The 27,472-nt window shown below is 45.8% G+C and overlaps 1 protein-coding gene across 6 annotated transcripts in view; it reads left to right on the top strand.

The window, feature by feature from the left end:
- MTMR3 (myotubularin related protein 3) overlaps positions 1-27,472 on the top strand; it is a 188,957-nt gene that overhangs the window by 126,354 nt on the left and 35,131 nt on the right. For all 6 annotated transcript variants that reach the window (XM_073630785.1, XM_073630762.1, XM_073630795.1 and 3 more), the window contains exons 12-14: positions 7,291-7,402; positions 17,764-17,959; positions 20,650-20,835. In XM_073630785.1, the coding sequence (XP_073486886.1) occupies positions 7,291-7,402; positions 17,764-17,959; positions 20,650-20,835 (494 nt within the window). The remainder of the gene's footprint in view (positions 1-7,290; positions 7,403-17,763; positions 17,960-20,649; positions 20,836-27,472) is intronic.

Consider the following 27,472-nt stretch of genomic DNA (forward strand, 5'->3'; position numbering starts at 1 on the left):
GATCTAATGAAGCAAGTAATGTATCTGGTTTATAACATAAGGTTATCGACCTTTTGAATGTGCTTTTTCATACTTAAAACAGTAAAGTCTCCTTAAATATATTACGGAAGCAGGCAGGGCCGATCCTAGGGTCACAGACACCTGGGTGCAGAAATATTTCTGGCGCCCCCACATGGGCGTGGTCATCTTACCAACTCCTCCCCTTTACAAATGTTTCTATGGCAATGACTCAAACACAGAGATGCCCCCCTAAGAAGTCTTCATTATCCTAGGATCCTCCCATTTTCTCTTAACAATAAAGAAAATACAGGAAGAGCGTACACTAATTAAGACCTGGAGGGGAGTCTCTCTGATGCACACAGAGAGGGCTTCTGTTAGAGAGTCTGTTAGAGCCCACAGACATAATACAGGAGATGATCAGAGACTGCAGACATAATACAGGAGATGATCAGAGACTACAGACATGGTACAGGAGATGGTCGGAGACTGTAGACATAGTACAGGAGATGGTCAGAGACTGCAGACATGTTACAAGAGATGGTCAGAGACTGCAGACATGTTACAAGAGATGGTCAGAGACTGCAGACATGTTACAAGAGATGGTCAGAGACTGCAGACATAGTACAGGAGATGGTCAGAGACTGCAGACATGGTACAGGAGATGGTCAGAGACTGCAGACATAGTACAGGAGATGGTCAGAGACTGCAGACATGGTACAGGAGATGGTCAGAGACTGCAGACATGTTACAGGAGATAATGGCCGACTGGCCCTCTCGTCTGACCCAGCTATACAGCAACAACGGTTCCTTTGATCAGGAGTCAGCTCACTCTGAATTGTCCGTGGCGACTCCGTTGGGTAGAGCCTAGATCTGTATTCTGGCAATGACTCCATTCCTTTCTCTGCCAGGAATGGCGCTAGGCTGTGTGGCTTTCCCTCTGGTGGCGCAGGGCAGCAGGGTTCTCTCTCTGATGTTCCCTCAGCACTGCCCTCTCCCTCTGGAGTCCTGGGTGTACTTACCTGAAAGCTTTCCCGGGCTCCTGTCTCGCTCTCGCTCTCTCTCGCTCTCGCTCTCTCTCGCTCTCGCTCTCTCTCGCTCTCTCTCTCTCGCTCTCTCTCTCTCGCTCTCTCTCTCTCGCTGTGTGGGCTGCAGTTTCCGTGTTAGTGGGGCTGCCAGTCCTCAGGACTACATGTCCCACAATCCTCTTCTTTGCTCCTTTTTTTTTTTTTTTTTTTTTTCCCTTCCCTGGCCGATATGAAGACGGGGGAAGAAACATAGTGCACCCCTCACTAGTACAGCAGCACGCACAAGGAGGAGAGGGGAAATAAGAGCCCGCGACTGCAGTGGCGTCACTAGGCTTGGTGTCAGTGCGGTAAAACATGGTGTTAGTCGCCCCTCATTATAGACCCCCTTCGTCAGTGCAGACCCCCCACTAAGTATAAACACCTCTCTCAGTACAGCCCCCCAATCAGTATAGACCCCCCCAGGACAAACAATCCCCCTCCATTAGTACAGAACGACCCCTCCTCCATTAGTAGAGACCCCCCAGAACAAACCACCCCCTCCATTAGTACAGACCCCCCGGCCAAACTACCTCCCCTACATTAGTACAGACCCCCCCAGGACAAACCACTCCCCCACATTAGTATAGACCCCCCAGAACAAACAACCCCCCCTACATTAGTATAGACCCCCCAGAACAAGCAACCCCCCCCTACATTAGTATAGACCCCCCCAGGACGAAACCACCCCCTACATTAGTATAGACCCCCCCAGGACAAACCACTCCCCCTACATTAGTATAGACCCCCCCAGGACAAACCACTCCCCCTACATTAGTATAGACCCCCCCAGGACAAACCACTCCCCCTACATTAGTATAGACCCCCCCAGGACAAACCACTCCCCCTACATTAGTATAGACCCCCCCAGGACAAACCACTCCCCCTACATTAGTATAGACCCCCCTACATTAGTATAGACCCCCCCAGGACAAACCACTCCCCCTACATTAGTATAAACCCCCAGGACAAACCACCCCCCCTACATTAGTATAAACCCCTCCCCCTACATTAGGCTAATTTAAAACACCCGGGCAGCAGCTGTAGAGGAGAGGTGTGCAGCCGCGCCGCCCAGGTGTAGAACAGAGCGTGTCAGGCGGGAGTGAGACACAGGAGGAGGAGAACTGGAACACGTGGGGGCACGGGCCGCCCCCCCAGTGATGTCACTGCGCGGCTGGTTTCTCACACAGCCACTTTAGTATAGACCCCCCCAGAAAAAACACCCCCCCTACATTAGTATAGACCCCCCCCAGGATGAAACCACCCCCCACATTAGTATAGACCCCCCCAGGACAAACCACCCCCCCTACATTAGTATAGACCCCCCCAGGACAAACCACCCCCCCCTACATTAGTATAGACCCCCCCCCAGGACAAACCACCCCCCTACATTAGTATAGACCCCAGGACAAACCACCCCCCCTACATTAGTATAAATCCCCAGGACAAACCACTCCCCCTACATTAGTATAGACCCCCAGGACAAACCACTCCCCCCTACATTAGTATAGACCCCCAGGACGATACCACCCCCCCTACATTAGTATAGACCCCCCAGGACGAAACCACCCCCCCACATTAGTATAGACCCCCCCCCAGAACAAACAACCCCCCCTACATTAGTATAGACACCCCCCAGGAGAAAACCACCCCTACATTAGTATAGACCCTCCCAGGACAAACCACTCCCCCACATTAGTTTAGACCCACCCAGAACAAACAACCCCCCCTACATTAGTATAGACCCCCCCAGGACGAAACCACCCCCTACATTAGTATAGACCCCCCCCAGGACGAAACCACCCCCTACATTAGTATAGACCCCCAGGACAAACCACTCCCCCTACATTAGTATAGACCCCCAGGACAAACCACTCCCCCTACATTAGTATAGACCCCCCTACATTAGTATAGACCCCCCCAGGACAAACCACTCCCCCTACATTAGTATAGACCCCCCAGGACAAACCACTCCCCCTACATTAGTATAGACCCCCAGGACAAACCACCCCCCCCTACATTAGTATAGACCCCCCAGGACGAAACCACCCCCCCTACATTAATATAGACCCCCCCCCAGGACAAACCCCTCCCCCTACATTAGTATAGACCCCCAGGACAAACCACTCCCCCTACATTAGTATAGACCCCCCAGGACAAACCACTCCCCCTACATTAGTATAGACCCCCCAGGACAAACCACTCCCCCTACATTAGTATAGACCCCCCAGGACAAACCACTCCCCCTACATTAGTATAGACCCCCAGGACAAACCACCCCCCCCTACATTAGTATAGACCCCCCAGGACGAAACCACCCCCCCTACATTAATATAGACCCCCCCCCAGGACAAACCCCTCCCCCTACATTAGGCTAATTTAAAACACCCGGGCGGCAGCTGTAGAGGAGAGGTGTGCAGCCACGCCGCCCGGGTGTAGAACAGAGCGTGTCAGGCGGGAGTGAGACACAGGAGGAGGAGAACTGGAACACGTTGGGCACGGGCCGCGCCCCCCCCCCCCCCCCCCCCCCCCCCCAGTGTCATCACTGCGCGGCTGGTTTCTCACACAGACAGCCGCTCCGATCTCATTTCGCTCTCCTCCTCTGACAGGAGGAGGGAGGGGGGATGGGCTTCTGCACTCGGCAGGAAACACGGCGGCGGCAACCAGCAGAGAGCCGCCTACGGACAAGGAAGAGGAGGAGGAGGGAGGGGAGCACTCTGGCGCTTCAGCGCCCCCACCTCTGTGTCGCCCGGGTGCAGTGCACCCCATCCAGGATCGGCCCTGGAAGCAGGTAATACATTACCTTGTATACTCGAGTATAAGCCGAGATTTTCAGCACTTTTTTTTTTTTTGTGCTGAAAGTGCCCCCTTCTTTTTATACTCGAGTCAAGCACTTTTCTGGTGCAAAGAATTACATTTTCCGAACCGACTTTGGGGCCCCGTATCCCGGGACCACTTGGTGCTAGGAACCCCATATTTGGAGTGCAAACCCAGTGGAACTAGACTAGCACTACAACATATCCAAAGCTGGGGTTCCTAGCACCAAGTAGCCCTGAGATATGGGGCCCCAAAGTCAGTTTGGAAAATGTCATTCTCTGCTGCAGAAAAGTTCTTGACATTTTCCAAACCGAATTTGGGGCCCCATATCTCGGGCTACTTGGTGTTAGGAACCCCAGCTTTGGATATGTTGTAGTGCTAGTTCCACTTGGCTAGCACCAAGTGGCCCCGAGATATGGGGCCCCAAAGTCGGTCAACTGTGTCCATCTGCTGCAATGTCATTTCGGGACTCTTTGGGTCCAGAGACCCCAAATTTTGGCTGCAGCTAGGGGGCACCTAGGAACCCTTACCTACCGAGTTTGAAGTTCGGGGGACCTATGGCATGCAAATGGGCATTGTTGACCCTCTTTTCCACTTGCAGTAGCTGCGCATTTCACACTCTAGGCTTATCCTCGAGTCAGTAAGTTTTCCCAGTTTTTTTGTGGTAAAATTAGGTGCCTCGGCTTATATTTGGGTCGGCTTATACTCTAGTATATACGGTACTTCTTTTTAACTAGGTATATACACAAATTTAGGATTTGTGACATTTTCAATACCTAATTGTTCTATTTGGCAGCTTCATTGTAGAAAAAAGGAGGCATTAGAATAGTATTCTTCTGTGAAGTCACTGAACAAAAAATCTGAGCATTGGAAAATATTACTCCTACTATAGCATTTTTTTTAAAGTTTTTTTCTTTTATTATTGAAAATGTTGTTTAAAGTGGAAAATTTAGTCAGAAAATTAAGTTCTGATTGATCACTTCATGCTGGCCCCTTTTTGGTATAGCTATGTAAAACATTAAAAATAAGTTCCTATACTGTTTAAGCAAAAGAATTGACCAAGACTGTGCGGAAAAGGGACAGATTGTGGAGAGACTAAAGATAAGGAGGAGAGGTGACAGGGCAAACTCTGCTGCCAGAGAAGCACAAAAGAATTAAACTTACCAGAATAGTGTCTCCTCTTATCTGCCTGATTTTCTCTCCCTTCACCCTGGGCAGCAGCAGTCTGAGCATTGTAAGGCAAGCCATAGATGATGCGATTTTTCTTTCCTGCAACCACGGGTTGAAAATTTGATTCCCGCATCCACACATTCTATGTGGATGTAGGTTTTCCTCCCGCTGTGATGTTGTATTCTGGGATCGGGGAGCCTTTCCCACGTTTAGAATATAATCAGTGTTGCCGGCTATAACCCGGGAAAAACCCAACTTGTGTACAACCCAACAGGCTGGTTGTACACAAGTCGAATGTATCCATGTATGAACCAGCCTGTCCATACTTGGATCAAAATGTGGTCGGTCCCTGCTGAACTGGCCGAATTTCAATACATGTAAGGTCGGCATAAGGAGAGTTATCAATAAGGAAGTGACTGCTCTGGGCTTTCAACAAAATGGCAAGGAGAATCTGCAGCAATGCTAGAGGAAATCTACAACACGTACTCATTTTCTTAGCATAATTATTGTGGATCGTATGTTCTTTTGGTAAAGAACAATAATTCTCAAACTGTTAGGGGGGTGTAGTCTGAAAGGAGAGAAAAGCGGAGGTTGACACTTCCACCATACCTCTGTTGTCCCTGGTTTTTGTTCTCAGTAACTGGAGTGTACTGAAGTCAGAACATGAGCCAGACAAGTAGCATTTTCATATATACAAAGCAAATCTGCGCTGCCGTAACAGCAAAAAGCAGCTAACACAACCAACAAAGTAAAACAGAGAAAAAACACAATAAGTGTAGCGCTAGTAGAAATGAGAAAATGTCCAATATGGAAAACGTCAAAATCACAGTTCCAAGTATAAATACTGCAAAGGGACCATCAATATGTGTATGGAGGGAAAAAGTCTTTAGAAAAACGTTCCAACCAAAGCTGTATATAATCTTGAAATAAAAAACAGACACACCACCACCAATTGTGAGAAGGCTTACTGGATGGAGTGGACCCAATGGGGCATACGCCGGACTGGGTCGGATGCGCTTAGGTGATGGGTGGCTGGAAATGGCCCGGGAAGGCGATGTTGGTGGATGGACTCACGCGTTACTCTGTCACTCTAGGCGATGCAGGCATCCAGAGAGATGTGTGGACCAGAACGCACATTGTAGTTTCGCTCAAATTGATGTTGAAGAAGGCAGGTAGAGGATGGCAAGAAAGAAAAAGGCCATATAGTGTAAATCCGTTTAAGAAAAAATGTATTCAATAAAAAGGATATACACTCACTTATAAAATGATGTAAAACAGTTGAACTGTTATTCACTTTTCACATATCATACGTTTTTGCATTTTTTGACTTCTTTGGCTGTTTTGATCCTTTTTATTTCCTGGGCCCACATGTTAACCATAGAGAGGCTTGGAACGCACGCCGGGCGGCCATTTTGGCCGAATACCGGAAGTGCTGTTTCCGTTCATGGAGCTGATTCCCATTAACATTGATGCATCCCCTATATATGTCTTGGTGGCTACAGTGGGGGGAACCCCCAGACAACGTCTATGAAGACAAAACGCGTGGGGCAGGACCCCACTGTCACCACATTTTATCCTCAGCGCTGTTTTTACATCATTTTAGAAGTGAGTGTATATCCTTTTTATTGAATAAATTTTTTCTTAAACCGATTTACACTATATGGCCTTTTTCTTTCTTGCCATCCTCTACCTGCCTTCTTCAACATCAATTTGAGCGAAACTACAATGTGCGTTCTGGTCCACACATCTCTCTGGATTCCTGCATCGCCTAGAGTGACAGAGTAACGCGTGGGTCCATCCACCAACATCGCCTTCCCGGGCCATTTCCAGCCACCCATCACCTAAGCGCATCCGACCCAGTCCGGCGTATGCCCCATTGGGTCCACTCCATCCGGTAAGCCTTCTCACAATTGGTGGTGGTGTGTGTTTTTTATTTCAAGATTATATACAGCTTTGGTTGGAACGTTTTTCTAAATACTTTTTCCCTCCAAGTAGCATTTTCACAAGGAAAGAGCAGTAGTTGCATTCAGCCAACCTTTGTCTCTCGTGACAGGTTTCCTTTTTAAAGCTTTGGTGTTTGTGCAAGTTGGAGCAATTTATGTACAACCACTGTTTAAATGAATGTTGAGCTGCTAGTGAAATTTCATCTTCTTATGAATCAAATATAATACTTAAGTGTTTTGTATGACAGTCAGCAAATGATCCCTCTGGTAATTCACACAATCGCCTGTTTTCTTTACAGAGTATTATCCCAACTGTGAAGTTGTGTTCATGGGGATGGCCAATATTCACTCCATCCGCAAGAGCTTCCAATCATTACGTCTGCTGTGTACACAGATGCCTGATCCAGCCAAGTAATTGTTTTCTGTCATTCACTGTGGTGTTCATACTTTTATTCTGACCTTTTCCAGCTAGTTTTGGTTTCTTGCTATTTACATTTGCAATTTTGGGTCAGTTTTTTCCATATGGGCAGGGAGCTACCAATTGATGTCTTATGGCGAAAACGTGTAGTTTATGTGCCTGCCAGTAGTTATAGCTTGTGTGTCAGTTGTGGTATTAACCATCACACTAACCAGAACAACATTGTATGGCTGCCTAAAGTGGTTGTAAAGGCATTCTCCTCCTCTTACCTGAGTGCCTCTGCAGCAAGCTGCGTGCTGTGTGGGGCACGCTCCCAAGTAGGGCTGTGTGTGTCTATAGGAGCGTGGCTTGGCCGTGCCCCCTCCATTATACCTTGCCAGATTTGATTGACCAAGGACTCCCGCTGTTGCCTCTGTCCTGTGAGAAGAGGGAGAGAGAGCAGTGCTGCTGCAGACAAGCACAGCGCTGGATCAAAATAGCAGCCAGATAAGTATTTGGATGGGGGCTGGGGTGAGAAGATATTGGAAGGTTCTTTACTAATGTAGAGAACGCGTTAAGGAGAAAAAAAAAAAGTATGCCTTTAGAACCAAAGTAATGGCCACATAAAATGTGTGTGTATATGTATGTATGTGTGGAGAGAGAGAGAGAGAGAGAGAGAGAGATCAAACGCAAGAGGGCACCTCCATCTAGGTGTAACGATTTATTTAAAAAAAAAAAAAAGAATAAAAATGCACTCACTAGATAAGTGGATCAAGGCTTGTCATAGACCCATATAGACCTCCATAGGATCACCGTAAGGCTGCAGAGCTCAGCAGGCATGTGGCTAGTTGAAGCAAAGTTCTTGAAGTACAGCTGTCAGGCTTCAGACTGGAACGTAAGCATCAGCAGCTTCCAGAAGTGGCAAGATGGCTGCGGCTCCAAACAGGTTGGAACTAGACTGGCCTACACAGAAGTCTTGACCTCCACCTGATAGAACACCTTTGTGATGAATTAGAGTGGAGACTGTGAGCCAGACCTTCTCGTCCACATCAGTGCCTGACCTCACAAATGCGCTTCTGATCAAACCTTCCCATAGACACACTCCTAAACCTTGTGGACAGCCTTCCCAGAAGAGTTGAAGCTGTTATAGCTGCAAAGGGTGGGCCAACTCCATATTGAACCCTACGACGAAGGGGTATGTGTGTGTGTATGTGGATATAGCTATAGAGAATTTTTTTTTTTTTTTTTTTGTATTCTGCAGTGCCATAAACAAAAATGCACTGATGCCAAATTATTGGCTTTAACTTTGTTGGAATATATGATGATTACAGACTCTGCATGACAGTCTCTTACTGGGTATAACTTTTTTTTAATGGAACATGTAGTATGGAGGGGCGTGACCGGATGCCAGAGTGAGAGCGTGCGATCCTCCCCCAGCCCCATGCCTCCGTGTCCACGGGATCCAGCCAGCGTCCTGGCCTGACAGTCGTAGCCTCTCTCACCCTGCAGATCCCGGCGCTCTCCCGGCTGCCTGGCTCCCCTAGTTCTGTCCCCCCAGCGGCGCAGTGTCATAGCTGCTCGGGAAAGCATTCAGCTCGGAGCCCACGGAGCGGGGCGGAGGAGTCCAGGCTGCCTGCCTGTGTCAGTTGCCTGGCAACGGCCTTGGCGTCGGCGAGGAGAAGCGGTGTGGACGGCGTGCACCGCCGGCGAGGGGATTAACCCCCAGAGGCGTCCCTGCGCTGCCCAGGTATTTGGCAGCACCAAGGTACCATCTTTTGCAGCTATACCCGGGACGGACTGTTTCTTCCTATCTTTCTCTTCAAGGCTCAGTCTTCTAGCTCTCTATTACTGATAGGGGGAGGGGGTGGTTTAGGTGGGCCCAGGCAGTTTTGATATACTGCCATCCAGTGATCAATCTGGCATTTGGCAAGCTTGGGCTATCTGATACTCTGATACTCTGCGATTTGTGCCTGTTAGAGGAGGGGATACCCCCTGGTGACTAGCGAAGGGTTGCGACAAATAGAGCAACGCTGACCCCTCTCCATATTATACTAATTGTATTGAACTGTAACACCGCCTAAGCTTAAAAGTGGACAACCACCTAAGTAGTATCCGTAAATAGGCGAAGGCAAAGAGAGGGAGAAAGGAAAGCACTAACCCCACGAGCGGCTCAAACCTTTCACACACTCCCTTGATTCACCTAAAAAGCCATGACCAGGAAAAAGGGAGAGGAACTGCAACAGCAGGACAGCGCCAGCTCTCAAACGACCCACACATCAAAGGAAAAGGCGAACCAGGCAGCAGCTGCCGCCGCGGCTAAACTGGAAAAATTTTCGCATCTCCCTACCCCATCCCCATCCAAAAACACCCAGCAGCAACAGGATGGGCCGCATGCAGGGGGCTTAGGGGACAGGAGGAGCCTAGGAAAAGGACCAGCGGCGTCACACACAACAAAAACGGTGAGCAGCAATAGATCTGCTGGCGAATCCGCGGGACCAGCAGCTAGCAAGATTGCGGCGCATGACGCCCCATTAGAGCCCGAACCCACATTAAAAGATGTCCTATGCGCTGTTAATTCTTGCAAGGCCTCCTTAAGCGACTTGTGCGACCAGCTGATGGGATTAAAAGAAGAGATAACTACGCTAAATCAAGAACTGCAAAGGACTATTGCTAGAACAACTGCACTGGAGGAGAGAGTTAGTCAGGCTGAGGACGAACTAATCCCATTGAGGCAAGAGCTCAAATCTTTAAAATTGCAGATGGGCTCGCATAAAGGCAAAATAGAGGAAATGGAGAATAGGTCTCGCAGGAACAATGTGAGGATAGTAGGCCTACCGGAGCGGTGCGAGGGTCCCCAACCTGAGGAGTTCCTGGAGAGGTGGCTTAGGGGAGTGTTTGGGATGGAAACCTTCTCCCACCTCTTCGCTATTGAAAGAGCTCACAGAGTTCCAACCAGGGCCCCAGCACCTGGAGGACACCCTAGGCCAATAATAATGAAGCTCCTTAATTACAGAGACAAGGTAACGCTGATGCGTAGGGCTAGAGAGCTGGGGGACATTTTATATAATGGAGTCAAGATTTTATTTTTTTCCCGACTACTCCCCAGACCTACAGAAACGGAGGGCTGAATTCAGGGACATTAAGCGTAGCCTGCGGCCCTACAATCTAGAATATGCTCTGTTGTATCCTGCACGATTGCGTATCACTGCCCTGGGGTCCACCCACTTTTTTGACACTATAGCGGGGGCAACAAAGTGGCTAGACGACAACAAAGCGGATTTGCAGAGCTAGTGTTCAAATAAGACCAAACCTGGATAGGAAAAGAGGACAATGTGAAATCTTTTTTTTTTTTTTTTTTTCTCTTGGGTTTTTCTTTTTTGTTTCTCTTTTTTGTTTGTTATCCTTTTTTGTCTTTTTTTTTTTTTTTTTTTCCCATAGCAACCAGCAATGGACACAGGGGACGCGGGAGGGGGGAAGGGGGGGGGGGGGTGTGAGATGGGAACACGGAGAAAGGATGTGATCTCACTAGTTTTGTATGCTTTAAATGTTGTCTTGGGGTTTTGGAAGAGGGTGGAGGGAGGGGGGAAGGGGGGTAAGTATGTGGTAGCGAGTTATAATATATTTTTTCAGCACAATCATGGGGAGGTATTCTTAGTATGGCTGGGAGGGGAGAATAAGGTCACAATCACAGCCCCTAGGGCTAGCCTAATTAGGCAGGGGGGGGGTCACAAACATGGGTGGTAACAAGGGGGATGCACAAAGCTGTGGGTGGGGGGGGAGGGGGGTCTATAGTGAGACATAGGGCTAGGCAATGGGGCAAATACAAGGCACATATAGTCACGAAGGGTGGGCCTGTAATAATAAATGTAAAGTATACTAGCACGTGGAGTTTGCACTTGCAGCTTGGAAATACGGGGGGGGGGGGAGCCCCCGGACGCGGGGGCCCTCCGCCCGTCCCCAATCAATTTATTTTTTATTCTTTGTCTTTTTTTAACACAACCATAGTGCTCACGAACAATTTGGCATTCACCAGCACACAAACAAAACGCCCTCTCCTTTTGGATATTCTTCCCTTTTCTTTTTTTTTTTTTTTTTCTTTTTCTCATCTCTTCTTTTTTTTTTTTCTCCTCCCTCTCTTCTTGATGCACTCTTGCCTTCTCTATCAAAACATTTCTTAAAATGCTAAAGATAGGCTCTTGGAATATCAGGGGTATGGGTGACCCAGTTAAAAGGGCAGCAGTTTTTGCAGTAATGGAAGCTCATGGCGTTGGACTGGCTTGCCTGCAGGAAACTCACCTCACTAACGATACCAAACTACATGTTCGGAACTAAAAATTTCAAGCACAGTATCATTCAGTCCACACCTTATATTCAAGAGGGGTGAGCATATTGGTGGGGAGAGGCATCCCGTTTTCCTGCAGGGAAGCCAGAATCGACACGTTGGGTCGTTATGTCTTTTTAAGTTGCGTCATAGAAAACAAGCCTCTGGTAATAGCAAATATTTATATCCCTCCCCCGTTTAAAACAGAGATCATTTTGGAGCTGCTGGAATTTGTGGAGAACAAGCTAGATGTACCGATAATTTTGGTCGGGGATTTTAATGCAGTTTTGGATAATAAAATGGACCGTTTTCCGCCTATAAATCGGGCAGAAAGGCTATCGGAAGGCCGCTTAGGCCAACTTCTGGTAGAAGTCGGGTGGTGTGACCTGTGGAGATCCCATAACCCAAAAACCCGACAGTACTCTTGTTATTCGGGATCCCACTCCACTCTTTCACGAATAGATATGGCAGTAGGCAACAGTGAAGCTCTGCAAATAATAGGGGACATAGAGTATAAGCCGAGGGGTATCTCAGACCACTCCCCCCTGATCCTGACCCTGAATTTAAATGTTAGACCTAGCCGGAAAAGGTGGACAATAAAACCATTATGGTTGGATTTAATAAGCAGCCCAGCAGAAATTACTTCCAAACTAAGAGTTTGTAACGTTCAACGTAGACCCAGCCCCTGCGGGGATAGTGTGGGACACTTTAAAAGCGTTCCTTAGGGGACTACTACACCAACAGGTTGTCATAGTTAAGAAAAAATCAAGGGAATGGGAGGTGAGGGCCAGTAGGGAGGCTATGGAGTCAGAGGCACAGTATGTGACGGACCCAACCCCCGCAAAGCAAGAGGTCTGGCTCAGTAAACAACTAGAATATAGGGAATTAATTAACAGAAGAGCAGAAAATAAAAGACTGTTCCAAAAGCAAAACTACTATGGCGAAGGGGAGAAAGTAGGTCGGATGCTGGCACTTATAACCAAGTCTAACCTTTCCCCATCGGCCATTCTTTCAATTAGGACACCGGCTGGCGAGGTTACCTCCGAACCTGCTAAGGTCCTAGAGACCTTCACCGCGTTCTACAGGGACCTGTACAGGTCGCGCCGGAAGTCGAACCGGCGCGATATGGATGGGTTTGTGGAGGGGGTGGATCTGCCAGTGCTTTCGGAAGGGGATAGGAGCGAGATGGAGTCCCCCCTGACCCTGGAGGAGCTGCAAAAGGCTGTTACAGAGCTGTCAGGCCAGAAATCCCCTGGCCCGGATGGTCTGCCATTGGAGATCTATAGAAAGTATGGGGAGGTCCTACTTCCGGAGCTGCTAAAAGTACTGGAACAAGCATCTAAGGATGGGAGGCTACCCTCATCAATGTTGGAGGCTGACATAGTGGTGATACCAAAAGAGGGAAGAGACCAACTGGAAGTCACCTCATATAGACCAATATCACTGCTGTGTTCAGACGCCAAGATTGTAGCAAAGGTGCTAGCGTCCAGATTAAACAAATGTATTGCAAAACTCGTGCACTCAGATCAATCGGGATTTATTCCCGGTCGGTCCACCAGCACCAACATTAGAAGGGCATATTTAAATATCCAGGTTCCAACGGAGAACGCGGGGCCTAGAGCCATACTGTCTTTGGACACCGCCAAGGCCTTCGATAGCCTGGAGTGGGAATATCTTTGGTGGGTGCTGGAGAAGTTTGGATTTGGTCCCATATTCATCAATTGGTTAAAAATTCTTTACAACCATCCAAGGGCAAAACTCAAAATAAACAACGACTATTCGGAAAGCTTCCCCCTCGAAAGAGGGACAAGACAGGGTTGTCCCCTATCCCCGTTGTTGTTCGTCTTGGCTATGGAGCCACTGGCGGGAGTGGTGAGATCATCACCTGATCTACAGGGTTTCCGTAGAAAAGGCGAGGAAGAGAGAATAGCGCTTTTTGCGGACGATGTTCTATTCTTCCTTGGGGATATACCCTCCTCATTGGAGAAAGTAATGCACCTAGTGGAGGAATTTGGAAAACTCTCAGGGCTGAATACCAATTGGGAGAAATCATCGCTCCTACCGGTCGATCCACTGACCAGTTCTATCTCAATGAGCTTACCCCAACTGAGAGTTACGGGGAAAATGAAGTACCTGGGTGTCGTGATGTCCAAGGACCCTGGTACGTTCATCGAAGACAACCTGGCCCCCCTCTTATTAAAAATTTTAAAAAAATGTGACATCTGGTGTAGACTCCCCCTTTCTATGGCGGGCCGGGTTAACTTGATCAAGATGGTATGGCTGCCCCAGCTACTATACTTGCTCGACAACTCCCCAGTATGGATTGGGGAGAAGTGGTTCCAAAGAATCCAATCCCTTTTTAGGGAACTAATCTGGAAAAAAGGACAGGCCAGGATAAGCCTACAAAAGTTGCAATGCCCCGCCACGGAGGGGGGACTGGGGGTCCCACACCCGTTTACCTACTTTCTGGCAGCACAGTTGCAGCAACTTGGGGGATGCGCCATTGACGGGGGGGGAAGCAAGAACGCCCAGATTGCTCTGCAGAGAAGCCCACATAGCTCACTGGTTGAGGCACTGGAGGCAGACTCATTCCAGGGAGAGACTTCGACACTTAAAATGATCACTAGGGTCTGGCAGACAGCTAAGCGAATAATGGGGTACAAGGGACTTTCAGAATACTCACCAATCTGGAACAATAAGAATCTGCAGGAACTATTACCTGTCGATAGGAACAAACTGTGGGAAAGGAACGGGATTCGTCGACTGACTCAGATATATGAAGGGAATTCCCTGAAACCCTTTGAGGAACTAAGGCACGAATACGGGCTACCAAGCCGTGTACTCTATAGCTATTTACAGATCAGACACGCCCTAAGCAAGCAGTTCGGGAGCCAACCCCCCACATGGTGTAATATCCCACTATTACAAACAATAATAAAATCAGAGACCTCCAAGGGGTTAATCGCAGAGATATATACTCAACTAATAAAGAAAATGAATACGCACGTAGGTTCTTTCGGGGGTAGGGACAGATGGGCGGCCGATGTGGGGGAGATAACGGACACACAGTGGAAAAGGATTTTGGAATTAGGACCGGAGGTGTCGGTCTCTCCCTCACATAAGGCCTCCCATCTGATGCTATTGCACAGGTCCTACTATACGCCAAAAAAGCTCTTTATGTTTGGCCGTCGAATCAATGATGAGTGCCCCAGATGCAGGGAAACAGGAGATCTGATCCATATGTTTTGGAGATGTCCAAAACTAGTGAGATACTGGTCTGAGGTTGTAAAGAAAATAAACACCACGTTTAAAATTAAGCTAGAGATAGATCCTAGGACCTGCGTGCTGGGGCACGTTACTAATGATCTAAGAGACAGGAACACGGCGGTTGCGGTAGCAAGATGCCTGTTCCAAGCCAGAAAATTAATCGCACAGTCTTGGCAATCAAGAACTCCTCCTACCCCGGAAGATTGGTTGGGAGCTGTTAACTCCACAGTGTGGAATGAGAGAACATTCCACACTAGGTCAAGCAGTCACAATAAATTCATAGGAATGTGGAACCTCTGGATTCAAACAATGCCGTCCCCCTCATCCATACTATCCTAGGGCCGAGAACATCCGCTTCCTATTAATGGGGTGGGTTGAGCTAAGAGCAGCCCAGAGGCCAGAGCCGAGAAGAAAGAGAAAAAAAGGAAACAATGTATGGAACCTAGGTGCCTTGCACATATAGGGGATAAACAGGGGGGGGATATAGGAGGGCGGATGGGGGGATACACCAGATAGGAAAGTATCAACACATATAGCTATGAACAATAGCTTCACGCGAATAGACGGCTAACTGGCCCTGTATGTTATGTACTTTGTAAGGCGATATCATTGCAACTGTGCATACCGAAACTTATATTGTAATACAATACCTGCACAGCCTAATGCTTTAAAAAAAAAAAAAAAAGGGGGGGAAAGCACTGTATGGCCGTAATGATGTGACTGGATTTGGGACATACGTGAACAACATACTGACGATAGTCCCTGGACAAAGTTAACTGAAGCGGCAAAAAAAAAAAAAAAACATGTAGTATAGCACCCCCCCTTTTTTTTGGGGGGGGGGGGGGGGTTGGTGCTAAGAGATGATATTTGTTCATGTGTTTGTGCAAATGTGAAATATGCAATAAAGGACATTTTATGACCAGTATTTAAACAAGTGATACTTGGATTTGCAAATGGAGTGATGCAATTTTGACTATAGATGTATACAGGAATGAACTATCTTTAAAGAGGAAGTAAAGCATGGTGGGTTTTTCTTCCGTTCTTCTTCCCTGCAAAGTAAAGGCATAATGTGCTAGTATGTAGTGCTGCAACTAACGATGATTTTCATAATCAATTAGTTGGCCGATTTATTGTTTCGATTAATCGGATAATAACCTTTAAAAAAAGTGTGTATAATTTTAAGTTAATATGTAAATTTTAAAAAAAGGCACTTTATTCTTAAATGTCTCCTATACACAGTGGTAAATATAAATAACTATATGGTTAGTGAGTAAAATCTTTAATCCACTCTGAGAATAACCGACAGAGATGTACCGTATATACTATTAGAGGTTGAATCTGGTAAATATCAGACTCAGATCAAATTTTTTTAAGAAAAAGTTACTGTTTTGCAGATTTTCAAACAGAACTGTAATATATTATATGCTGGCCATACAAAAATGTCTTCCTTCAAAAAAAAAAATGTAATTTTAAGAACGTTTGTTCGATTTTCTTGGTGAAAAGAATTTTCAGACTGTGTATATGGTTTTCATTCAGAAATTACATTCATTTTAAAACAATGTTAAAACCAAGTGAAAATGTCAAACAGCATTCTTTCTTTTCCGGCGAATGTACAAAGATTTTTCATATGAATATTCTCGTCTGAAAATTGATCCATGTGGCCAGCATAAGGCTCGGTACACAATTACGCAGTTTGCTTTTCATAAGTTTCTGCAGTGCTTTTTGATGTGCATTTAGATTTTTGCGCACGTGCAATTGTGCGTTTTTGCATTTTTTTAATGCCTTTTTTTTAATGCCAATTTGTTGGGCAGATAAAAAAAAAAACTGCTGCAAAAACGCATTACATGCTTTTCTGCAGCTTCTCCATTGAAGTATATTGAGCCAAAAAAGCAGTTTTGTGTTGAAAAAAGTCCTTGACCCTTTTCAAATACGCAGCAGCTGAAAAAAGCATAGCTGTGAACGTTAAATGAACTGTAGTGCATTTCTGCAAAAAGAACCAAAAGACACATAGGTGTGAACAAGGCCTAAGATGTTTAATAACATATTATAGGGTTAAAAAAAAAATAGCCCTTTATAGTACAAAAAGAGCAAATAATTGCTACTGTAAGGGGTTAATTTTTTTTTACTATGCAACAGTGAAAGTAATATTTACAGTAATGATTATTTGCTCTTTGTACTATAAAGGGCTAATTTTAGTTTCTTTAACCCTATTATGTTACTGGCCGAATTAATCGATTATGAAAGTAGTAATTAATTTCATAATCAATTAGTTGTTTCGGCCCTACTAGTATGCATCGCATACCAGCACATTGTGACCCTTACCTTTAAACAGCCTGAGTCGTCCCCGCTGCAGGCTGCATCCATCTTTGCCAGTCTTCCTTTCCGGGGTCGCGGACTCCGGCTCTGTGACTGCCCAGAGCCGTGTGACATCACTGCAGGGCATTCGCGCGAGGGAGCCGCCCGTCACTGCACACGCTCCTGAAGAAACGTCACGGAAATCATCAGCGCAGTATATAGTAAATGTCTCCTAAACGGTGCACATTTAGGAGATATTTACAGTACCTATAGGTAAGCCTTATTCTAGGCTTGCCCATAGGTACAACTTGCATAGGGTGGTTTACAACCTCTTTAACGTTGCGACTTGTTTTATCCTTGCCAGCTTTTGTTGTTAAGGCGTTGTAGGAGCTTATAAATAGATGGACAAAAATAAATGCTATATTTCAACCATGCGCTTTATTGTATAAGTTGAACAACCTTTTTTGATTTCTTATTTTTTACACACTATAGTTGGCTATCTGCACTGGAGGGTACAAAGTGGTTGCAGCATCTTTCCATGTTACTCAAGTCATCCCTGCTGGTTGTTCATGCATTACATCGTGATCAGCGCCCTGTTCTTGTGCACTGTTCAGATGGATGGGACCGCACTCCACAAATTGTAGCTCTCTCCAAACTCCTGCTGGATCCATATTACAGGACCATTGAGGTGTGTATTCTTAATGCCCGTCTGATATAGGGCAGAAGCTGCACAGTCAGATGAACAGATCCAAAGTCCCCTTCTCTCATAAAATAGAGGCATTGTATCAGTCCCTTGGTGGTTGTTTTTGGCTGTATGTATTTGGGTGTTTATAGATCAGTGTTTTCACAGATCGGTCAGCACTTGTCTGTGTCACATGTATTACCCTTGAACATCCCTCTAAAATATCAACCTGGCCTAAAGTACATTAAACTTGAGCAATGTTATGTGCATCCACCGTAAATGTTTTCTTGAACAGCATTTAGAAACTGCATAATAGGCTTCTGTCCTATGAAAGCTAAAAAAAAAAAACACATGTCCTAATAAAAACCAATATGGCTATACCCTATTGTTAGGTTAGCACAGCCCACACTTCCTTTAGGCTCTCTCCTCTCTGTTGCTGTCCCTACTCCTGTAGTGATAAGAGATGTGGTGGGATGGGAAGATTTGTGCTGGGGGGGGTGGTATATGAGAGGGCGAGCTTTTCCCACACTGCACAAAAATGCCTTGCCGTTGCCGTTTGCAGATGCACAGCGATAGTTGGAGCAAGAGCAATAATTCTAGCCCAAGCCTGCCTCTGTAACTCTAAACTGGTAACCTGTATAAAAATTTTTAACGTCCCTTACCAAAGTTTGTCGATGTTCCACGAGCGTGCGCAATTTTGAAGTGTGATATGTTGGGTATCAATTTACTCGGCGTAACCTTATCTTTCACATTATAGTAAAAAATTGGGCTAACTTTACTGTTGTCATATTTTTTTTAATTCCAAAAGGTGTTTTTTTTTTTTTTTCTTTGCAAAAAAAATTGCGTTGGTAAGATCGCTGCGCAAATACGATGTGACATAAAGTATTGCAACGATCTTCATTTTATTCTCTAGGGTCTCTGCTAAAATAAATAAAAAATAATATATATAATATATTTTTTTTTTTTTTGAGGGATCTAAGTATTTTTCTAGCAAAAAATACTGATTTTAACTTGTAAACAACAAGTGTCAGAAATAGGCTTGGTCCTTAAGTGGATAAAAAAGCATGTGTGTTTCACAAGCATAGAGCAGTCTATCAAAAAAAAAAAGCAAGAGCGCACAAAAAAATGCTAGCATTTGGGTGCACTTACTGGTGTGAACTAGCCTGAAAACTGGTGTGCTCTGGGGTTGTGTGCGATTCTAAAAGGTGCCTTGACTGAAAAAAGATTGAAAAAGACTGTCCTAGATGGTCAACAATTCTGTAGGTGTAGTAGCAAGATGATTGATACGAATAGGCTCTGGGCATGACTTGGCAGTGTGAACTGGGAGACCTGGTTCCACTTAGGTAAGTACTTGCATAGACCAGCTTTAACATATGTTGATGAGGAGAAACATTTTGGAGTATCCTAATGATACTTTTGATTATACTTTAAAAAGCAGCTCCGGTCACGTTAATTTTTAGACTTATGCTGCGTACAGACGGACATTCCGACAACAAAACCGTGCATTTTTTTTCGAAGGATGTTGGCTCAAACTTGTCTTGCATACACACGGTCACACAAATGTTGTCGGAAATTCCGAACGTCAAGAACGCGGTGATGTACAACACTTACGACAAGCTGAGAAAAATGAAGTTCAATAGCCAGTGCGGCTCTACTGCTTCATTCCGAGCATGCGTGGAATTTTGTGCGTCAGAATTGTGTACACACGCTTGGAATTTCCAACAACACATGTTCGATGTGAGCTTGTTGTCGGAAATTCTGACCGTGTGTGCGCAGCATTAGACTTTCAAGGTCCGAGAGGATTATCATGTGAGAATTGTCATTTGAATTTGAAGAAATTTTTTTCCTTTTTTCAGCAGCAGTCTTGCCTCCCTCAGCGGTTTAGAGATGTTTGCGATAATGTAAATGTACAGCTAGAACTTGAAGGTTAATGCACAAATGTGAACATTTTTCATTGGACCCTCACTGGTTTAACATTTAGGGTAATCGTAGACCTAAGATGTGTGTTGCCCAATCTACCTAAAAGAAACCTAATTGACCATCTTATGTTTGTGGCACCCTAAAACAGCCACAACTGAAATTTCTGCGGGTAATTCAGACAATTTGAGAGGCTAGAAAACCTTGTCTGAGGCTGGGTTCACGTTATTTGCAGAGCGGCTCGCAGCAGAGGGTCCGGTGCGCCCCTGTTCACTGTTTCAGGGGCAAATCCGGTCCGAATTTTTGCCTGAATTCGTACCTGAAACGGAGCCAAAGACGCACAAGTCCCTTCTGTAGTGCCCTTCGCAGCCACCCCGGAGGTGTGTACCAGCTTCATTGAGAGCCGGTTACACTCTCCTGTCATGCGAATTGGATGTGCAAATTTGCATCCAATTCGCATAAATGTGAACCCAGCCTAATGCTTATTCTCTCCAAGCTTAGCCAGTGATGGAGCTCTGATTCCGTGACTCCTTCCTCCTGAGTCCACTTCACTCTGTAATTCTATTGCAAGGTTGGTCAATATCATTTTCTAATAATCTGTATACTTTTCTTTTTATATTAACTCATAACTTTTTTCATTATCAAAGTAACTAACCAGGGAAAAATTGAGCAGTAAGTTTTGACAGTGTGGTTAAAAAAAGTTATTTACCTATCTTAAAATTGACCCTTTAGCTTTCTGTATTATGTGTACATCATTAGAGTTCCTTTTCCTCAAATAGGGATTTCAGGTTTTGGTGGAAACTGAGTGGTTGGATTTCGGGCACAAATTTGCTGACCGCTGTGGGCATGGGGAGAACTCTGAAGACCTGAATGAACGCTGCCCAGTCTTCTTGCAGTGGCTGGACTGTGTTCACCAATTACAGAGACAATTTCCTTGTTCTTTCGAGTTCAATGAGGCTTTTCTGGTGAGTACATCTAGAAGAACAGCTTGGCTTAAAGAGTTCAGTATATTCACCTTTCTGTGTATTGGGGGATTCTACTTGCAGAAATATGGGTTTAAGCCAATGTTTGTTTTATTACTATTCCTCAATGTTTACCTCAGGTAGTATTTCAGGTTACTGTGTACTGAGAAATATTTGTGTACCTCAGTTTCATTGTCAACGGCTTTTTTTTTTTTTTTTTAATCCAAGAACGGTTATTTTAGTTAGGTAAATAAATGAGCATTGCATATGAATATCTTATTTATGTGGTGCTCAAAGCTATGCTGCAGCTCTTCACTGAGCCCTTTTCACAATACCTTACTGAGGTTTGGCTGCAGTGCGGGTGCAGCTCGTTGTACCAGCGGTTTTTGTGTTGCTTACCTGCGGTTTCCCATTGACTTTTTATTATGTCCCATGTTTTTGGTGTGTTTTCTGAAAGCGCACCAAAGATGCAGCATGCAGGACTTTTGGTGCGCTTTTAGAAAATGCACCATCAAAAAAGGGCCTTAGAAAGTCTATGGGAAACCGCTGGTAACCCGCACAAAAACAGTAGGTACATTGCAGCAGACCAGTGTGAAAGGGGCCTTATTTGATTATGTTCTGCTAGCAAGATTTCCCCCTCTGCTATTCACAATATAGACAGACAGATATATCTATCTCTCGTTCGGTCCAGTCACAAAGCAAAAATCAGAAGCCACACATGTTGACCCAGTGCTCATTTAAGTAGAAGGTTTAAAGTGGACCTTGCAGTACAGTGTGATGTCTGCATATACTATCCGTCACTCCTTTTTTTTTTTCTTTTTTTCAGAAACCATCTAGAGGTAGATGGACAATGTACCTATAATGGTATATTTGCATAGGGGTTTAGCTATGCTGTGAATCCCAGTGGCAAGAATCTAATGTCAGGGTATCAGTGGACGCAGGTATTCATGACTGTTCACACAGCAAGCAAAAGCTTGTGGTGATCATGGCTGGATGCACCTATCTGCACGCAGCTGTCCATCCTACATGGCTAAACACCTGTGTGAATGCAGCCTTCAGAAAAAGTTAGATTTATACTTGCCTTTCCCCCTCCTTTTGCAATGGAGTGTAACATTACAGCACTTCCAGGAAGTGAATTCCTTGTGAATGCAGATCAGGTGAAATTTCATGAGACATTTCAGTCTATTCCAAGGTCTTGCAAGATTTTTTTCAGTTCTGCATTCCCCAGGATTTAGCCAGAGAGGGTGTGATGGCTTGCCTGGGTGGAAAAATAAGATTTTTTATAACGGCTTAACTGTAAAATCCTTTTCTTGGAGTACATCATGGGACGCAGAGCCTTAAGTAATAACTTTAATGGGTTATAGGCCACCTTCAGGTGATGGACACTGGTATACCCAATCCAGGAAGTTCACTATATAACCCCTCCTCCTTACAGGAGCACATCAGTTTTTGTAGCAAAGCAATATACTTAAATCCCAAAAGTGGGGAGGGACCTCTGTGTCACATGATGTACTCCAAGAAAAGGATTTTACAGGTAAGCTGTTAAAAAAAATCCTATTTTCTTGTATATCATAGCACACAGAGCCTTAAGTAATAACTTAATGGGACGTACCATAGCAATGCCACTTCAGGGGAGGGAGACACAACCCGGAGGGTACCCCCAGACTTGAGGACCTAAACTGCTGCTTGCAGCACACTACGCCCAAAGGCGATATCCTCATACTTCCTTACATCCACTTGATAACATTTTGTGAATGTATGTACTGAAGACCATGTTGTGGCCTTACAGATCTGAGCCATGGAGGCCTGGTGATGCACTGCCCAAGAAGCACTAACCGCCCTGGTAGAGTGCGCCTTAACTTGAAAAGGGGGAGTCTTACCCCTTAAATTATAAGTTTGAATTATAACTTGCCAAATCCACCTAGCGACAGTGGATTTCGACGCTGCCTGTCCTTTCTTAGGACCCTCTGGCAGAATAAATAAGACATCAGTCTTATGAATCTGAGCAGTTGTCTTTTTTAAATAGATTTTCGTTGCTCTCACCACATCAAGACAATGTAGTGACTTTTCTTCCCCGGAACATGGTTTTGGAAAAAACGATGGCAGGACAATATCTTGGTTCAGATGAAAACCTGAAACCACTTTTAGCAAAAAGTCTGGATGAGGGCGTAACACCACCATGTCCGCATGAATAATCAAATATGGCTCTTTACAAGAAAGAGCAGCCAATTCCGAAACCCTCCTTGCTAAGGATATAGCAACCAAAAATACCAACTTCCTTGTCAGAAGGACTAAGGGAATATGTTGTATCGGTTCAAATGGCTGTTTTTGTAAGGCAGACAAAACTAAGTTCGAGTCCCAAGGGTTCAAGGGTGGTTTGACGGGCAGATTAAGCCACATCACCCCTTGCATAAAACCCCAGACCAAAGAATGTGTAGCATGCGGTCTTTGAAAAAAGACAGATAAAGCTGAGACTTGGCCTTTAAGAGTACTCAAGGCCAATTTCATTTCTACCCCTAATTGTAGAAAGGCAAGAATTCTGCCTAATTATATACCTCCGAGAGTGCCAACCCTTGGATTTACACCAGGAAACATAAGCCCTCCAGACCCTATAATAGTTCTGGAAGCTGGCTTTCTTGCATTAATCAGGGTAGAGATAACTGACCCGGAAAGCCCACGTTTCTTCAGAATGTGGGTTTCAATAGCCAAGCCATTAAATTTAGAGACCGTAAGGTAGGATGGAATATCGGCCCCTGTGAGAGCAGATCTGGCTGTAGTGGGAGGGACCATGGACCCTCCACCGCCATCTTTACGATTTCTGCATACCATGACCACCTGGGCCATGCTGGTGCTACCAGAATTACCAGCTTTCCTTCCAGCTTGATCCTGCAAAGAAGTCAAGGCAGCAACTGAATAGGGAGGAATGCATAGATCAGTGAGAACTGATCCCACAGGGTCACCAATGCATCCGTTCCGCATGCGAGTGGATCTCTTGTTCTGGCCACAAAGTTGACTAACTTCATGTTGAACCTGGATGCTAGAAGATCTATGTCCGGAGTCCCCCATCTTTGGCAAACAGCCCGAAATATGTCAGATTAAGAGACCATTCCCCTAGGAATAACTGCTGGCAACTCAAGTAGTCCGCCTGCCAACTCTCTACTCCCGGAATGAAGACTGCTGATAGGCATGGAACATTCCTTTCTGCCCAAGTTAGAATATGGTTCAGCTCTCTCTTTTGGTGCCCCCTTGGTGATTGATATAGGCCACAGCTGTGGCATTGTCAAATTGGATCCTGACAGGACAATCCCGTAACCTGAAAGTCCAGGCCTTCAGAGCCAGACGCACTGCCCGAATCTCTAGGATGTTGATGGGCAAGGGTCTTTCGGTCTTGACCACTGTCCCTGGACAGTTGTCTTTTTTCTAGTACTGCTCCCCAGCATAAAAGGCTGGCATCCGTCCTTACAACTTTCCAGAGAACTGGTCTGAAGGATTTTCCTTTCAGCAGATTCTGGATTAGTAACCACCAAGTGAGGCTTTGGGACACTCTTGGGGATAGCTGCATTGGCAAGTCTAAAGCTTGAATTGTTTTGTTCCAAGCAGACAGGATACTGTTTTGCAACAGTCTTGAATGGAACTGGGCATAAGGAACTGCTTTGAATGAAGCCACCATGTTTCCTAGCAACCTCATGCAAAAGGGAATCGAGGGATCGCCTTTTGACCTAACCATCCGCACCAGCTCTCTTATGGAGTTGATCTTTGCCTGAGGCAAGAACACCTTTTCCTCGGCTGTGTCTATGATCAGACCCAAGTACTCCAGCCTTTTTAGCGGTTTTAAGGAAGACTTTTCTCTAGGTTGAGAATCCAACCCAAACTTTCGAGGTAACTGGTTGTAATGCGTACGCTTTGCTCCAAACGAGCCACCGACTGGTCTACTAGTAATCGTCTAGCCACGACTGTTATACCCCGTGCCCTTAACCTGGCTAGAGGTGGGGCCAGCACTTTTGTGAACACCTGGGGTGCTGTAGCTAACCCGAAGGGCAGAGCTACAAACTGGAAATGCTGCTGTTCTAACTCTAACCTCAGAAACCTTTGATGAGCAGGAAATATAGGAACATGCATATATGCATCCCTGATGTCGATAGATGCCAGACGTTCTCCTTCTAGAAGGATAGAAACTATTGACCCCATCGTCTCCATGCGAAAGGAGCGGATCTTCAGGAACTGATTTAGATTTTTTAGATCTAGAATAAGTCTGACATCTCCATTTTGGTTCTGAATGATCACCCCTTGAGAGATTGTCTTTTCTCTGAATCTTTGGGAACGCTTGACCTCAGGAGACGAGACGGTGGAAAGTCCCGAAATTCCAGCTTGTACCCCAGTGTTACCGTGGAGATGACCCATCTGTCCTGAATTTCCTCTTGCCAGACTTCTGGAAACTGCAGAAGTCTTCCCCCCACCTTGGTGAGGGGGGTTGCCTCTTCATGATGAGGCTTTAGGATTCTGCTTTGCAGGTTCCCGGCCCCAGGACTTCTTTTGAGCCTGGGTCTGACCCTGAGGTTTTCCTCTAGAGTCTGCCTAAAGGTGGAAGCCCCTGGCGCAGGGGAAAGAGCCTGTTTAAATGAAGGGCGTTTATACTTTCTTTTGACTGGTACTTTCCATTTTTTTTGTTGATTTTCTCCTCCATGGGATAGAGAGCTGAAAATCTCTTTGGAGGGAGAAAATGCTTATCTGGGTGATCCCATTCAGCAAAAATAAGCTGCTCTAGCAATGCATGGATAGGAAAGCATGCAAAGGCTGTAAGGGTTTTAAAGAACCCAAGGAAGAAACCAAGCTTTTCAGAAACTCTGTTAGGGGTAGCATGAAAGTAGAACGAACCATCTCCGTAAGAGATTGTATCAGCAATTTCTCAGATTGCGAGGCTGAAAAAGGTTCATCTACCGTTGTTTACTCCGTAGAGGAATCATTGGTTTGTCTTTCCTTCTGATTGCCTGAGGGTAACACCTCATCCTGTGCCCACTGTTCCCCTTGCAAGGGGTCTGAAGTGGGGGAGTAGGATCTAGTACGCTTCCTATCCATTTGAATGGAGGATGCGATTAAAGTCGCTAATCTTCCTTCCAGGCCCTGCAGGGTGGAGGAAAGGACATCTTCAGTCACGTATACAGGGGCTGAGATGTGAGAAGCAGTTGCACCATCAACTTGTTCCAATGGCTCACCCTGGCTTGCCATAATTGGTAATTCAGGCGAGGATGACAGCGTGGAAATGCAACTCGAGATCCTAGCGCCTGGGGGTGAAACCTTTTGACACCTTTTTGGTCTTTGTGTTTTTTTTTTTTTTTGTTTTTTTTTTGTTTTTTTTTTAAGCAGGCATAGTCCTAAGCACAAAAACAGAGGCACTATACAATTGCACTTAATAGCGGCTTTACTGTCATGACTATGTTCAACGATTAAGTTCAGCCTAGTGCTGGGAAAAAAGTCCTTCCTGTATCAGGAATGCCATTTGCAACCCTCACATGCCCTACAGCTCCTGTGACCCTGTGTGCAGACCGCTTGCTTCCTCCTCGTCAGCCAAAGAGAGACTGTACCAGCTGTGTTCTTAATGTTGCCTGCCTTGCGTCCTCGTGGACATTGCACTGCGCTGTGTTTAGGCCCCGCCCCCTCCGTAAACCCACCCCCCTGTTTCATTTTTTAAAAATGTTCCCGTGCGCGGTGACCCAACACGAGGGGGGGACGGGAGGGGAGGCAGAGCCCTATCAGCAGGAAAAGCAACAGTACATTATAGTAGCAGTAACACGGGACCTCTGCACCCCCTGCGGGGGGTAGTAATGTAAGGGGGATACACCGCTGATGTTCCCCTAACCCTTCGGTCCCTTCAGGGGGGAGAAAAAAGGAATTTTGCCAGATTTCTTCTACCTGAGAAAAATATGCCCCTGAAGACGCTGCTGCGGCCACACAGAAACTGAGCTTTAAAGTGAAGACAACAGATTAAGGTATGTGCATAGACTCCCTCTAGTAGAGAATTAAGGCATGACATTTTTTCCCTTTAAAGAAGAATACATAGGTGGACTTTTTAGTTGCTAAGTTTCTTCCCTTCCCTTATCCCCGCCGCAGGATTTGCTGAATTAACAGACAATCCAACCTTCACCCATCACGGCGGGCTGCATTTAGCAAACCTTCAAGGACCGGGTCCCTTAATATCGGGGGGTTCCACTCCCTTGGACCTGTAAAAGCACCCCACCAGGAAAGCTTTAGGTAATGTAGCATAACCTAAGCCCTGTGTCCCGGGGTCCAGCCCTACAAAGAGAGGCGTTTCAAGCACAACCCCGTAGTTCCGATAGGAGGCCCAGGTACCATCCACTTTGGATGGCTCTGGCGGCTATTTAAATCCAGCATGGAGCTCCTCAGAGCACATCTTCACTCGTGACAACACCTTAGACACTGGCGAAAAAAACTGATGTGTTCCTGGAAGGAGGAGGGGTTATATAGGGAGTGAACTTCCTGGATTGGTTATACCAGTGTCCATCACCTAAAGGTAACCTATAACCCATTAAGTTATTACTTAAGGCTCTGTGTCCTGTGATGTACGATAAAGAAAGTAAATCCTAGTACGCACAATGTCCGGCGACACCTGTCGGTTTCAATA

The sequence above is a fragment of the Aquarana catesbeiana genome, linkage group LG01, assembly GCF_042186555.1.
Source record: "Aquarana catesbeiana isolate 2022-GZ linkage group LG01, ASM4218655v1, whole genome shotgun sequence".
Classification (NCBI taxonomy): domain Eukaryota; kingdom Metazoa; phylum Chordata; class Amphibia; order Anura; family Ranidae; genus Aquarana; species Aquarana catesbeiana.